Here is a 17,286-nt window from a genome sequence, read left to right on the forward strand (position 1 = left end):
AATGGTATATCCCTGAGTAAAGACATTACAGTAGATTTCAATCTAAATTCACATTTTAATATTGTTATTTTATTAAATTAATGTCGTCTCAGGTTTTATAAATACTTGAAATAAGATTATCGTATTAAAAATTTTCTTGTTTCATTTGTTATAAACAGGTGACAACCGTGAAACGGAACGCGTCAATATGAAATCGGCGCGAAACCCACCTACGCGGGCCTTTCAAAAATCTGTACATTCACGACGCGGGTCCCATACTGAGATCTGTCGCGCGCCTTTCGCCTCTATCCGCACGAAGCGCTAAATAATTTTAAAATATCGTGACTATCAGCAAAATAAAGTGCTTGTGATAAAAATGGTTCGGAAAATCAGTGTTTTCGTGTGTTGTCTCTGCGTTTTTGGTATATCTTTTAGTGATAGTGCCATATCTGCGGAAAATGTATGTAGATTATTTTTGTTTAACTAATTGACTACATTATTTTCTCTGTATACTATATTAAGACAAGCAGATGTTTTTTATTATTATTTTATGATTAAATATCTAATATCGTTAACATTCCTCGGTATTAAAACAATATTACTTTAAAAATGGAGATATCAACTGAGATAAAATATTATCACTTACGTCGATTCCGCTCTATTTCTGCGAAGTAACCTTGAAAGTGTGCGACAAGTTTAATTCTATGCAACACAATTCACACAGAACATTTAATAAAATTACACCAACAAAAACCTGACAAATAACGTGTCAAAAATAGAAACATGTATGACAATAGTTTTGAGTCAAATGTAAAAAAGTCTTTTAAACTCTCATTGATGTTCTCAAAAACATTAATAGTGTTATCATATAGATGAGGGAAGATAGATTTACCTGGGGGGAGAAAACCTGTTGCGTCCTACGGGAGTAGAATAAGTACGGGAATACGATGATGAAGGGTTGTTTAAACATAGGTCTCCTAGAAAAATGTTGATGTCAGCAACAGTTAAGTTTTACATAAATTCATAATTTTACTTCAGAATTAGGGACATAATTAACTAAATAGACTATCTAAGAATACTTTAGTACTAGTTGCCACATTAGTTTATTCTGTTTATTAACATTTTTTTAACCCATGCATAAAAGAACCAAAAACTCGGACAATAGAATATAATAATAATAACCTAGAACTTCGGTTTTGAATGTCTAGTAATACAATTCTTAGTAAAGCTTGTTGCTTAGTCACTAACTCGTAAAATATCAACAATTATATGATTCTACTAGCTGTTTCCGTGCGGCTTCATCCGCATGAAATTTAAAACGTTATTTTATTGTTTACATCTGTCAAATTCTCAATTACAAATGTCAAAATACCAATTACCTTACTATGGCAATCTTGCTTCCTTGATGTTGGCAGCTCGTAGCTTATGGTCTCTTTTAAACATTTGGAGTTTTTATTCAAATTTTTTACCCTCTAAGTTTAAAAGCGTGAAAATACTAGCCTAAAGCGTGACGTAAGTGTAGGGCTTTTTATTGATAAAATAATTATTCAAAAATATGCTGTGATTGCTGAGATCCTATTCCACAAAGAAGTGTGTGTTTACGCTTTACTATATTAGTATAGATGTACTACATGAAACATTGCATATAACCATTTTTAGAGAATATTTTAATTTTTAGTAAATTACACTCATAAATAACAATTTAAACAAATAATATATGTATGTTATGACCACTCCTATTGTAATTAAATACACATTAGTTAAATTGCGTTAGTTATTTCCAATAATAACAAAACTGCATGTGTCTTCGTGTTCTTCGGCTTCTAACATTGTCACCATAGTATATACATAAAACTAAGATAAAACACGATGATAAAATTAATAAACAAATAAAAGATTACGTTTCAAATTAGCTATAAAATATAATATTTATGTTGTTAACAGTGTTGCATCGTTAACGTTCTTTGTAACATGTAAATAAATACTTACAATAAACAATAATAGAGTCAAGTTAGTATTTACTTCACGTGTCAGTTGCAATCGTTGCATTCACAAACGCACAGGCAGTTGTTGTTAACATTTGGTGCGTGGAAATGAAACCGTATTAGTGAAAGTGAAACCAACAAAGCGTAGTCATAACGCACATTGATTATGGTTTCGATAAAGCCATTGAGTTTTACGCAGAATCCATTCGTTGATTTCGTTGCATGAATTTTTGTGACGCTGATTGCTTTTGAAATAGTAGAAAGATTTTCGGTGCAATAAATCTAGCATATTTCATGTTTGAGATTACATGTTTTATTTAACTATCCTTTTGAAGTTACGGAATTTATTTTTAATATTTCAATTCCTATAATGCCAAATGTTTGTAGTCCCTGTCGCGAGATACTTCTTGCGTAAGCCAGGAAAAGAAATCAGCTCGGTTCTTGTCTTTCATTGGTTTTAAATCGATAGTTTTTCTAAAAATTATCCGTAAATACTAATATGTCCTTTATTAATGTAATAATTAAAAGTATTAGAAAAAAAATAGTGCAGTCTTTGCTTTCTATCTAAATTGTTTTTTTTTTCGAACAGTAATAAATTTATTCAGGAGTACGTAAAACTTTTAAACTGCGTTAATTAGATAAAATTTATTACTCTAATTAAATTGCTAATTTAAGTCCTCATGACGAAAACATTAATAGGATTTAAACTTTTTCGTATAAAAACTGGTTGTGGCGATATTTTTATAATTGATTTTGAAGTTTAATTTACTTGTATATACATATAAAAACCAATTAACAGTGGTAGAGCCCGCTTTAACATCTTCGCACGAATGGGCCGGCTCGCCCGGTGCAATACCACGACCACACAGAAAACAGGCGTGAAGTGGAAGCAATTCCGCGTTTCGTCTGATGAGTGTGGTGCCGGAGGCCTAATTTTATTCCCTTTCCCTTTCCACCCTTTTCTTAAGTGAAAGGATGGGAAGGAAAAGTGGATTTGACGGTGAGGAGACGTATAGGAAGGGGAAATGTCCTCTTTATGTGCGTCTCCTCCTCTGTCAGTTAAGGGAAGGCAACGCATCTGCAATTGCAGATGTCTATGGGCAGCGGTCGCTTTCCATTTCGGTGGATTCAGGTGGCCGCTTGCTCGTTTGCCACCTCGTATTATAAATAAAAATAAAATTAACTAATACTTCTTCTTAAAATTAGATTCAACGTTCGTTGTATTAAATTTTGACCAAAATCATTAAATTGCGATAAATTTTAGCGGATACTCAGACAAATATAGATGATCTAACAGAACCACAGCCTACACAATACCTTATACAGTTTGTATGACCATAAATGTATTAGCAAGGCTACGCCCACTGTATGACTCAATACCTGCTAACTTGCGTTAAATACAATTCACTTGAGAAAAAATGAGACTCCAATTCTCACTTTAAACGGTTCAAAATTGATCATTTTTATCCAGGATACTTATAAAGGATTCAAATTCGTATTTCTACAGTTATCAAACGTCTAAATTAGACTTAAAACATATACGATTGTTTTAAGCCATAAAACTAGATATACCAATATATTGGTAAAGAAAATTCAATTAAATTCTATTCAGTAACAAACACTATATTTATAATGAAAACAGATAGCATAGAACACATAGCATTAAATAGTTTCTCACATGTCCGGTTGCAAATAAACCCATGACATACGTTCACATGTTACAAGAGTTACGCAATTGACTTTGGAACTTATTGGTATCTCAGATCTTGCGAGACTACAAAGGTCCAGTTTGCTCTACGTAGAGTTCAATCATTCACTTATATAAGAAACATGTTTATTGCCATTTGAGTAAAAGGATATTAGTCAAGTAAGAATTAACAAATAAAAAAGTTATATTATGCAATTAAAATTATTGCACTTTTAAATATAGAAACTAACTAGCTTTTGCTCGCGACTTTTCGCGTGGATTGAAAAAAACAAAATTGAATAGCCTATGTGGTCTTCGAGACTATCCTCTACATCTGTGCTAAATTTCATCGAAATCCATTCAGGCGTTTAGGCCCTAAACTCTAACAAACATCCATCTATCTAAACATTCACATTTATAATATTAAAAAGATTAGTAAGATTGCATAGAATGACTATCGGCCGATACAAGTCTGTAGTATGGGGCCTTCGACTAAAAATCCTGGAACGAACTTAGTAGGTAGAAGGCTGATGTCTTTATATTTCAGTTCATATATTCCTTGACATGACGCATATTGGCTTAGTTGCAAAGGTTAAATGTGGATTTGTGTACTGCAAAGTGGAGTATTTATTCGTTTTGTTAACCGTATATAAGAAGCACATTTTAATGTATCTCTTTTACCTTCGTACAAGATTCCTAAGCGAATAAACACGTTCATTGCCGCCACGATTTTAAACGAATCTGGATCTGGTCGCATTGAACGTGTTAAGTACGGTTCTTGTACAAATTGTACAAAAATAAACCGGACATTATTACAGTATTGATGCATCCTATAAAATGTTTATTACAAATAACAATTTACAATGTTTATTATTAAGGTAGTACGTGTTCTTTGTATGGATATGTTCAGCTATGAAGTGACCATTATAGTCGTAAGACCAATAGATAGTGTAAATAATTGCACTTCGAGCTTCGATAGTTTTTGTGAGAAAGTGTGACGAATGGAAGAATGAAGACTCGTGTCTGTCGGCTAACTGATTTCAGTTTTTTGACGTCTGTTCCATATTGTTTTAGGGTCAGTAACCTAGATTGATAAAGATATGAAAAATAAGGTGTTGACGCCTATTCTTCTGATCTAAAAGGCACAGTTTAACTTTTCAATTGTTTTATTAAGCAAAAAGTTAATAATCTTACTTATATTATAAATGCGAAAGTTTAGATAGATGATTGTTAGAGTTTGTAGTCGAAACTGCTGAAACGGATCTCGATAAAATTTGGTATAGGTGTAGAGGATAGTCTAAAAGAACACATAGGTTACTAAGTTTTTTTCATGCAGATGAAGTCGCGGGCAAAATATAGTTGATAATATAATATGAAACTAGAACGCGGAAAGAGCATAGAAAAATCCTGATCTACATTTTTAAATTTGACCTTTTGCATTATTCATAATCGATCTAACTTCACAAACATCTTACCAATCATGATCGAGTCTAGTTAAGAAACAGATTTGAGAATCGTAGACCTATTTTTGCAACAAAGTCTAGATTAAATATTTCGTCAGAGATAATTTAGCATAAATTTATACCATTTGCAATCATCAAGATTTGCCAATATAATTTTTAATAATATCTCCTGGTTTATAACTTTCGATATTGTATATTTTATTAGCAAATCAAAGAAACTTTAACATCCGTAACTTCTAACTTAACACTAATTAAAAATTGTACCCTCGAAGTGAAACAAACGTGGGCGATTCGTGAACGAATCAGATTGCGGCTTATTGGCCTTCATTTATGTAAGCGTTAAAAATATTTCAATGTAAAAGTGACAATAGTCCAAGACCAACAAATTTCAATCAAGATTGTATTGTAGTCCGACCATGGTACATAATTTACCTTATTTAGTTGAGTTAAGCCTTTGATGTGTGTAATGAAGGCTTGATATTGCGTGCCTCGTCCAACAGATGGCGCGAAACAAAGGATGTTAAGTAAAGTACGTTTAGTTATGATTCGTTATTCAGGATATCGTAACATAAAAATAAATGTTCCGAGCCTTTGACTTGAATCGTTATAACAAGATTATGGTTTCTTGTGTACTTTTTCTCTTTTTCTCTCTGTAAAACACAACAGAATATTTTTGAAATGCTTTATGAAGCCGTTATCTGGGGATTTTATTGAGCGTTTTCTCTACAAATAAAGTTACTTTGGTTAAAATACTTCTTTCTTCCTTACTTATGTGAAGTAAGAGATAATTCACGCCACCAACAGATGTTAAGTGTGAAGTGTACATGTTGATATACAGTTCGATGGCACTTTTTTGTCATTTTAACGGACATATTAGCACAATGACTTTCACGGAAGCGTTAAAATAAACGTATCCTGCAGCACCAAGTCTATACATATAATAAAATTTAAGTGTATGTATGTACCGAAAGAAAAATTCGCGATTTCCAAATGATGAATTTGCGTTGCTGATAACATAAAACTATAAAAAAACCTGTCTGTCCGCAAGTCTCGTTCTTGGGTCTGGGTTGTGGGTAACAAACATTTCAAATGTCTATGGTAAAACATGTCTACAGTATCTGTAATAATAACTTACAAATCAATTATTTCTCATTAAAAAAGTATTTCCATATTAGTAGGAACTATAGTTCATTTCAAATAAAAAGAAATTAATTGAATCAATTTACCAACAGGAGACAAGATGCCGGAACCCACCGACAGCACCTCAGAAGATAGAAAGAGTAATAACGCTGTGTCAAGACGAAATTAAACTCTCCATACTGAGAGGTAAGTCAATCATATTTAATAACATTGAACATTAAAGAACTCATAAACAAGCTATACACGGAATGTCTTTGTCCGTTTATTCAGGTTAAAAATCACCCATAACGAACCCTTGTTGGTCAAAATGTACAAAAAATTATACAATGTATCATTTCAAATTCCATCGCCGTGAGTAAGCGTTGATAAAGGATGCCAAACCCTTCGGACCCTGTCCTAAATGTGGGTCACCCTTTTAAACATTACAATAAATATAACGGTAAATTGATTTTTATGTTTTTTAAATCGGAGCGTCGAAATTCACGAAGCATTTTTAATGCTTCTTTAATTATGGTTTATTGTAATCGCTTTTTTAATGGATTCTGTGTTAAACGGCTTTGTTGCCGTCCAGTTAAGTGTGTATATTAATAATTGCTCGTACACAAACCATCAAAAATTAAAAACAAAATTAACAGCAATGAAAAATATTGCGGTCAAAATCAAAGTGTCAAAAGTTTGAAACATTTCAAAATTGGAACGTTTAATTTAAAAAGAATTTCAATTACTGTTAAAGTTTACTTTCGAGATCTCGATTTGAGTTAATTAAAAATTATCGGATGGAAAATTAAAGTTAATTTAAACGAGTTCATAATAACGTTTATGATGACAATTATTATACTGGAGCAGTATTATAAAGTACACGATATAAAAAAAAAAACATAAAGACGAATTGAGTACCTCCTTCTTTTGGGAAGTCGGTCAAAAAGTTGTTGAAATATACCCATATTTTTAAGATATGTCAAATCATATTATTTCTATTTATTTTTTGAAACATAGTAGTTAGCTTTATTTCCCGCCTTATTCGCGACAAATTAAAAAAATAAAACAGCAAACTCATCTAGGCCGTCTGGTTCTGGCGATATCTTCTAACAAACATCCACCCATCCGAATTTCGCATTTATAATATTTATAAGAAGTAAGATTTATTTCATTCTTAGACGTCCTTTCTTCTCTTGTCAATGTCAAATTGTTTTTAAACATATGAAGTAATAAATAGCGTTAAAGAATTAAAAACGTTGAATTCGTTCTGCATAGTCTTGGCATTGGAGTATATTGCATCTAAACCAAGGATAATGCACAATTCCCACGTTCCATCTGCCCATTACATGAATCGCTTAGGATACCTCGTTGCAGCCGCGTGCATCGGTAATACACGACGTGGGCAAGGTCGCTGTAGTGAAAGTGAACGCAATACCGATGTGTACGTACATTGACTACGTAACGCTAAAATTGACGATGCTTTCTGATCTAGTTTAAACGTGACTACTGTTTAAATTTTCCACTGTAACATTTCTTTTTCTACATTACTACTCGTATCTACAACTAATTAGAGCTATGCAGCGGCCCAAGTTTGATCTTGGCCAATGCGGAAAGGCGGCATAAAGGTGCTATAAAAATAGTTGATTTTTTGGAGTATACCTAGACACTTTTCCTGATCATTCCAACAAAAATGGACATGAGCGCTATTCAGTTGTCCCACTGTTGAGCAAAACTACATACATCTGCGCCAGTGGTATAATAAAAGCACACGTTCCTTATTTAGAGCAGCAGTGTCGAAGGTTCAGGTTGCTATAATGGTTGCCAACCTCCGATAAGAGATGGCACTCGAAGAAGAAGAACATACATAAACCAAAGCACTATATTAATGCAAGGTTTTATGTACGTAATTGAATGTTAAATTGTAACTTGACTAAGCTGTGATTAAGTTGATCCACTGTTGCACATTTAAAACCTGTTCAGGGCTGCAACTGGACTTTTGATTTAAGTTTTTATAATGCAATCTTATTAGCAATATTAACTTGTGCAATTTCATATTTGTAATCTTGTGTGACCCTAATTTATTTTTCAATCGTTATATTTAATGTGTGTGTTTCTAGGCCGCGTTGCGAGTGGCTAAATGTTGTAATTCAAAATGATTTTATGACAGCCCTGAATTTATTGCTATCCATTTTGAAACCCTGATGAAACCATGTTATTTCTGGTTGTTGCAAAATTTTATCTTGAAATTATGATTTATCAAATGAAATTCAAAACATTACGCATAAATTAAACACAATATATCAAATTACATTAATAAAAGATATCTTTGTGCTTGCATAAGTAGTTTTCAAAGAAACAATACATAAGTGTTGGTTGTAAATTACTCTAATACTTTGGAGCTCATTTTTGTTAAAATGTAAAGTTGACTCAACAGATCCATTCGTGATGTCAATGTTCAGTATGTGTCATTTTGTGTGACTCAATATAAAACTATAATTAATGAATCTTACTTCTTGATAACATTTTTATTACGATTATACAGCTACGACACTTATAACTAAATAAAAACAGTTACTTTATTAAAGAGCCAGTCTCATTCAGCCAATTTGACATTTTAATAAAAATCTTACAAACAATTGTTGACTTTTAGAAAGGAAAAAAAATATCTATTAACTAGCAGTTCTTCGCGTCTTCACCTGCGTGAAATTAAAAAAAAAACATAGCCTATGTTACTGATAACGTAGCTTTTTAATGGTACAAAGAATTTTAGAAATCGGACCAGTAGTTTCTGAGTTATTTCAATACATGCAAAAATCCAAATTTTCCCTCTTTATAATATGAGTATAAAAATGGATGTATGAAGTTTATATTACCGTAACACAAATAGGTAAAAGGACATCGTAAAATATCATTATCATAAAAAATCCCTATCCAGTTACATACCTAGTATTTAAAAAAATTAAATGTAAGCTCTTTATCTACATAGATGAAGAGCTTACAACTTCTCAAAAGAAGTTCTCAATTCATTTCTATTTCAAGCATATGGTTATGCTTCCGTTCTAGACACGTAATAAAACGTAAGGTCAGTTATTATTATTATGATCGCGTTCACTATTTCGTAACCTTGTCTCGCATTATCGGACGCTAAAGGTTGCTTGTTCAAGTTTGGCTCTTGTTCGTTCACGTGAGGTACGAGCTGACATATTTTTTTTATCGTGGAATTTTGAAAATTAGAACAATTGTTTCCTAACATCCTTAAATCTTTCCGTAGTGTTTTTTTATTTACGCGTCACTAGCATATTTTTTATTTTTTCGTATTTCACTATTTTTATGACAAAGCATATTTTATATGCCAGGACGTCTCTCGTACCACTTCCTAAAAGATGTATTATAAATTCTATTTCCAATTTTACTAGTACTAAACAACTGTAGAAATCTCTATAAAAAACAATAATAGACATATTTTCGACCGTTATTCGGTAATCAAGGCATCCGTTATAAGCTAATGGTTAGTATTATTAATAGTTATATCTAACATATGAATAATAATACGAAACCGCAATTCGATAGTCAAATTAGAACAATCGGTGTCGAAGCATTACCGTCATTTTTTGCACACCTTCAAATCTTCGACAAAAGTAACGGTACAACATAAAGGTCGTGCCACATCGGACATTTACTCAAGAAGCAAAGTTCTTGACATTTGTTTTTATTAACTTTATTCGTTCATTTATTATTGCTCGATTGTTTATAGTCAATTTTCGTGTTTTGAAATTTCAATTGAAATATGTTTTGAAGCAATTCAACTTTTTATATTCCATTTCAAAATAAGAATACGCATACGCATCTTGTTACATGTAAACTGTTTCTCGAATGGAATGGAGAGCATTACCGTCCCTATTTTAAAAATATTTTTCTTCGGCTAGGATTCTTATTGAACTTTTAAACGCATTTACCAACATTGCAATACGATTTCGGTATAAATAGTTTCGATAGTTAATGTGGCACGACCCTAAACTTATATACATATGTAATATATTTGAAATCGCTAAGTAAATATGGTCAATTTCTTTGTTAACGGTAATCAAAAAATATCTACGTTTTAGCGCCGGCTTCAATGCTTATTGACAAAACATTGTTATATGACAACTTTGCCTATTAAGAGACAGGACTTGTCAAGCATTTCCCTATAATAAAAACAAACATTAAGTTTTAGTGTTGCTCGTTTGTGTGCTCTGTATTTTGTAAGTGTAAATTGAATCGGAGTATTCATGAATGCGTTATAATATTACTTTAATGTCAACATGTTATGCACATCTGTGATTATCACTTTAAAATTTTAAAAAGGCCTACACGCGTGACGGCTCTTTCCCTAGTCAATTTATTAATAGTCAAAGTATTTACATAAGGCATTACCGAGAAGGTTGACTTTAACTGTTTCGTTAAGGACTGTATGCGTCACGATGTTTCCATTACCAATTGTTTAGACCTCTCGATAGCTGGTAATTGTTAAAATCTTTATTTTTATAATCGAAGAGATGAGGTCACTGGTATAAGGATAAAATGTTTTAGGCTTAGTAAATGCACTGCACGATTTCTATTGACCTTTGTACGATGTCACAGTAGAGGCAAATGTATTGCGGTAACGATTTAACTACAGATTACGTACATAAAGAAAATTCTGACTAATATACAAAACATTGGATGTATGGATGTTACAAAACTTGTTAACAGCCAAATAAATCTTGAGGATCAGAGAATTTTAGCCGAGCATTGTTTACTGATTTAGTTTTTTTTGACGCGGACAAAGTCACGATAGACAGCTAGTATTAATTTACTTGTTTGAATAACTAATTAACAAGCACGCATTAATTATACAAATAATTCTGACACGTAGCGAATTAACAATGATTTATTACGCATTTGTTGCATTTTGCGAACACTAATTAAATCAGAGATGATCATACTATTAACTAGGTTATTTAATAATTCCGTTTTGTAATCGGAACACAGAGAAATATTTATATAACTACCTGTTCATCGGCTTCATCAGCTTGATTCCGCGTTTCACGCATGACAATATATTCCAATTTATTAACTCTTAAATTAAATAGCGTGAAAATATATAACTTATTGCGTATCGTAAATGTAGCGGTAAAAACATTTACTTCCTCGAATCATAAAGGTTTGAACGTTGCACAATGTTCGGATGCAATCCACACGTTAGCACCAATCGCAACCGAGTCCAATATATTACCGTTTAAAACTTTGCACAAGTCAATGCTTGTTGAACTGTTACATGTGCCTTTACAACATCTGTTGTCAGTGGATAAGAAAATTTGAAGACTTCTTCGTAATTATTCTTAGCTATATTAGCTATATTAGCTTTCGCCCGCGACACCTAGTGGAATGAAAAAAAATGAAAGTAAGTAGCCTATGTGTGCCAATAGGTTGAATGAAATTAATCCGGGTAATTTAATGACATGATTTTTCTAGCTATAAGATACTAATTATAAAGATTCGTACTGAAAACGGTAGTGTTACAATATCCTGCAAGAATTTGTCGGAAGCAATATAAGTGCGGGAAGTAATTAAGTTTTTACCGGTTATTGGGTAATATAGAATGCAGCGGGAGTTAGAAATTAAATCGTTAGTTGGCGAATACTTTAGTAAAACATTTCAGTCTTAAAATAAATAATTTTAAGTACGAATTTACATTTTTTGATTAAATTAAAAACTTGTTATCGTCGACTTATAAGATATTAAGAATTACAGTCCCAAAGAAACCTTTTAAATCTACCAACCACAAGACATGGTAAAAACTGCCATCGCAATCTCGCTCAAGGTGCTAGCCCTAAAATCGGTACTTATGCTTACAACCAAAATTCCATTTATCAGATCATCCAAGATATCCAACATTTTACACTTCAAACTGTGCACATTGCAATCATTCTGTCGTTGAAAGTGAACGTACAGAGACTCCGTGACCTACCTGTCCTAGATAAACTTGTTTATAAAATATTTATCACGTCCATTTAACTAGATTTAATTCACCTAACTAAAACGGTGCATTCTTGAATAAATCTTTAATGAATAGATATATTTTCTCCGATAGATTTCATAATTAGTCTGTTTTAAGTCCAAATAACTATAAAGTAACTATAAACAAGTAATCGAAATTGATAGACATGAAAAAACAATACTTTTTTGTCAATAAATCAGTTACCTTTTGACTTGACAGCATGAAGTTCGTTACAGATCCTTAATTCTGACAGTTTTACCTAAACTGTCAAACTATTACTATTAACTATTACTACTTAAAACTATTCAACTGACAGTTCAAACTGTAATTTAGTATTGACCTGTAGAGGGGTTTAATGATCTGTCATGACTTTCATAACCTGGTGCGACATTATTCTCTTAACATTTATTATAACCTATAATTTTCTCCAATTCCAGAGGCCCTAGACGTGATAAAAGAGGAGCATACGATGCCAGCGCAGCGACGACGCAACAAGAGAGAAGTGCCTTTTACGCATGACGAGAAGAGAATTGCTGGGGTAAGATAAACGAATATACAATGCTTTGCCACACTTAGAAATGGACTGGACTAACAGTCCTTAAGTGCTATTCTTACACCAAAGACACCTAGCGGTTCGTCCTTACTTTGTAAGGATGGTCTAGCGATATATGTTTTGTTATTTTGTGATAATGTTAATTAGATAATTTTTAAAATCGTTTTATTAGTTTTTGGGTTTATTGATTACATAAAAAAATACAAACCTTTCCTATTTAATATCAAGTAAGTTAAAGTCCAAGAGAAACAAAACATTTTAAGTTATAGAGGTTTTGGGCTCTGATGGTAAGGGAACATGTTACCGAGGTTTGAGTTATCAAGGTTCTACTGTAATAGTAAGGTTCTACTGCATTTTGACATAATTTGTTATTTGCGACATAACTTTTTTTGTGGATTACTTTCTTGTATAAAAATTATTATTTCTCCATTTCCAGTGTCTACTCCAGTGCGTTTACCGGAAAGTGAAAGCGGTAAGATTCATCTTTACTTTTTTTTTAATTATTACACTTTACACGGATTAAAAAGATAATGAAATATGACACGGTAAAGTTTACTTGAAGCGTTTAAAATTTATGTTAAGTAGACCGTAGCTTAGCGTAGACTTTTTTATGACTTACCAAATATTTTTTATTTAAAAACGTGTAACACAAAATGTTCGCTTATTAATATAAAACGACATTATATTTAGCACTAGCTGTTGTTCGCGACTTAAATTAAACTAGTGAATTAAAAAAAAATACCAAATATAGCCTATGTTACTACAGATAAATTACCTTTCCAATGGTGAAAGAATTTTTAAAATTGGCCTAGTAGTTTTTGCGTGAATCAAATACATACAAAAATAAAAATCTTTCCTCTTTATAATATTAGTGTAGATATAGATGAAAATATTTGTTTTTGTTACCATGGATTTTGATGAAGTTTAGGTATTTAATTATTTAAAATAAATAAATAAAAGTAAAATCTAACATTGACATCAATGTGTCTATCTTATATGACTAAGATTGCGGTTTGAGGTTTCGGGCTCATTGGAGTTACTTTAGATTTAATATTAAATTACGGTACAAGAAAATTATACGAATCAATCAACCGAATGAAAATATTAGTTACTTTATGCTCTAATGACTATCCCACTTACCTACTGACTAGATCTAGACTAGATTCTAAAATCGAGTAACTCTGAAATTACATCTGTAGGATAGTACGAAAATTTCTGAGAAAGTATTTGTAACATCTACTTGTATGCGATATACAGCGCCCCTATCGGACGTAAAGTACACTAACAAAATCATATAAATTGTAGTTCATACGTTTTTCCCGAAAATTTTTGTAATCGACGTAATGCGGCATTATTTACTTGAATTCCAGATTTTATTTTTATGTTAATTTAAATGGACACCTAAACTTTCGCGATACAATTTCAAGGTCGACCGTTCCCCTGTGTAAAATAAAAACAAAAGAACAAAAAAGTTTTTAATGCTTTATGGTTCTGTCGCAAGTCGATCGCTCCAATTTGTTAACTATAAAACATGCCGGCAAGCTATAAACCTGTGAAAGAAATTCGTCGTCTATTCGAAACGAATCGAAAAGACGTCTGGAATATAAATATGGCCATCATAAACCTTCGAGAAGGTGTTATTAATACTTTTATTGATATTAGTCCCCTTTTCAAGGTCCAAGTAACGAGCAAACACGTAGGTTAAAGGAACAACATATGCTAAAAGTTATTGCTAGCCTATACAAACCTATAAAGCTGATTTATTATATACCTTACCAGTCTAATTCTTTTTATACTTCCATCTGTGGATTTATTTCCAATGCGTCTTGTATATTTTTAACTATCTAGGGATCTAAGGGTTGTTAAGACAATAAATTGGTTTGATTGGCGATTGTTCGTGATTTATTTAATGTAAATCTTTAGTTATTGCAGACCTAAATCTTAAGGCTTTACAAACGTGTTTACAATTTTTATTAGCATTACATAAGTATATTTAAGAGCGTCGGTAGCTCAGGGGTTTAAGCACTACTTGTAATCAGGTCTTGGGCTCGAATCCCGCTATGTACCAATGTGATATTAGATTTTTTGAATTCATATGTACATAATTTACCCAACGTTCTTACGGTGAAAGAAAACATCGTGATGCAACCTGCACGTATCGGCGAAGAAATTCAAAGATATGTGTAAAGTTAACCAACTCGTACTGGGCCAGAGTGACTATGGCCTAGTCATTCTAACTTAGGGTAGGCTCCGCGCCCCTTAGTGGGGCCGTATAGTGAGCTGGTGATAAAGCATATTTAGGATAAATTTTAAAAATAAAAGTGGGAAGAGGAACATAACAAGGAACGAACAGCACATACTATAAATTCTCTGGCGTGATATTTGTTAGTCGATGTAATATATTCCTATTTATCATTATTGTATCATGTTCCAGGTTGACGGCTACGGATTCCCTACGCTGGAGGGTCTGGTGAGCCTATATTCCGATGGTGTGAATGAACGCGGCTACTTCATGGCGGTGCTGGAAGCGTCCCGCGAGTGTCTTATGCGCAACCACGACAAATTCTCCAGGGCCGTACCTATGGGTAAAATATTTAATTATAATGTTTTTGTTTTAATTTAGTTTAATTTAATAGTCATTATTGACATACTAGCTTTCACCCGCGACTCCGTTCGCGTGAAATTAAAAAAAAAGCAAGTAGCCTGCGTGTTCTTCTAGACTCCACATGTATGCCAAATTTCATCCAGACCGGTTCAGCCGTTTAAGCTACAAACTCCATCTAATAAACTTTCGCATTTATAATATTAGTAAAATAAGGAAAGCATTAAGAAGAAGAATTAATTAAGAATTAAGATTATCTGTCAAAAAAACTTTTCAAAAGTTTGCTTTTTAATGCGAAGAAATGTGCAAAGTAATTTATATTTAGTTAATATATTTATTTCTGTTTCCAGATAATGGTCGCAACTGTGATGTTTCCTTTGATATTTTCGAATGCATATCGGATCGCATCGGCGAGTACTGTGGCACTTCTGGGCTTTAATTTTTTTAATTAAGTATGTTATAGAAAATACTAAAAGGCGATAATTAGGGTGATACCAAATAAATATACTTTTATTGACAAGAATGTAACTTTGGAACTCAAAACTTCTTTCTCTTGCCACATTAAAAACTGCTTACTTCGAAGGTAATTTATTTAGTACTAGCTGTTCCCGTGCGACTTCATTCGCACATAATTATAAAAATTTTATTTCATTGTTTACAACTGTCAAATTATCAATTGCATGACAATGACAAAGCATGGCAACCTTGCTTCCTTGATTTTGGCAGCAACTTATGGTCTCTTTCCCACATTAGGGTTTTATACAAAATATTTACCCCCTAAGTTTAATAGTGTAAAAATATATAGCCTAAAGACGTAAGTGTAGGGTTTTTATTTAAAAAAATAGTTATTCAAAAATATGGTGTAATTGCTGACATCTTAGGCAACAAAGAAGTGTGTGTTTACGCTTTATTATGATAGTATAGATAGATATAGATATGTAATATCTGAATAATTTTACAACTACATAAAGGTTCTGACAATATTATGGCAAAGAATTTTCTTCTATCAATTATGTCTTGCCAAATACCACTTTGCCAAACACCTTAATTATCGCCTTTATCGAATTCAATAACTTAAGTTACCAATATTATAAAAATACTTACTGCCAATTAAAATTAGAATAAGTAAATAACGTACTTTGTACATAGTTATAGTAAATAATATTGTGATGCTCAGTAACTATTAATAATAAGATAATAAAAGTTATTCATTTGGAATGTTCTGTAAAAAAACCACTAACAAAAAGATTTTATGTCCGTCCCTTACAGAAATAACGGCTATTAAACTGCACACGTAGTTAATTACCTATGAATTACAAATAAGCAAGGTTAGGATTTTTAAGCATTATTCCCGTCCCTTTCATTTATTTTGAAATAATAGAGACATTTGTATTGTTATTTCGGTCCTGGAAATTTGCAGTGAGTTCTTTGTAAAATTTTTGCAAAATTTTGAGCTTTATAACGAACTGATAGATTAATACTAGTTGTATAAGAATGTTAATAAAACCTGTAAATAAATTGTGTTGTTTTATTTTAATCAATAACGCCTGTGGCAATATTTCCGCAATATGTCTGTACATGTTTTTAAGGAGTTTAAATTCACGGTTGGATTAAACTGAAATTGTGTTGTGTTTATTCAAAGTATACTTGTTTATCCCAAAATTTATTTGTATAATCTTCGCCGAAAGTCAATCTTGCATTGTAACTTATAGCACCAGGAGTGCAATAGTATTGATAGTTGATAGGTCTTCATCAATCTTCATGAATACAGCAGCCTGACAGGGAAATGTATTATAGGAAACTGTAGTTCAGAATGTGCATCCATTAACAATTTCTTAACATTTACAAATAAAATAGCAAAGTTCTTATTGAGACA

The 17,286-nt window shown here is 32.1% G+C and overlaps 1 protein-coding gene across 1 annotated transcript; it reads left to right on the top strand.

Moving 5' to 3' along the window:
- The first annotated feature begins 228 nt into the window (after positions 1 to 228).
- LOC106102393 (general odorant-binding protein 70) lies at positions 229 to 16,929 on the top strand. Its single transcript, XM_013281856.1, has 6 exons — positions 229 to 439; positions 6,347 to 6,440; positions 12,693 to 12,793; positions 13,245 to 13,280; positions 15,243 to 15,393; positions 15,761 to 16,929. The coding sequence occupies exons 1-6, from the start codon at positions 356 to 358 to the stop codon at positions 15,847 to 15,849; spliced, it is 555 nt and encodes a 184-aa protein (XP_013137310.1). The 5' UTR covers positions 229 to 355; the 3' UTR covers positions 15,850 to 16,929.
- The last annotated feature ends 357 nt before the right edge of the window (positions 16,930 to 17,286 follow it).

Source organism: Papilio polytes, unplaced genomic scaffold (genome assembly GCF_000836215.1).
Source record: "Papilio polytes unplaced genomic scaffold, Ppol_1.0 DF824303.1, whole genome shotgun sequence".
NCBI classification, from domain to species: domain Eukaryota; kingdom Metazoa; phylum Arthropoda; class Insecta; order Lepidoptera; family Papilionidae; genus Papilio; species Papilio polytes.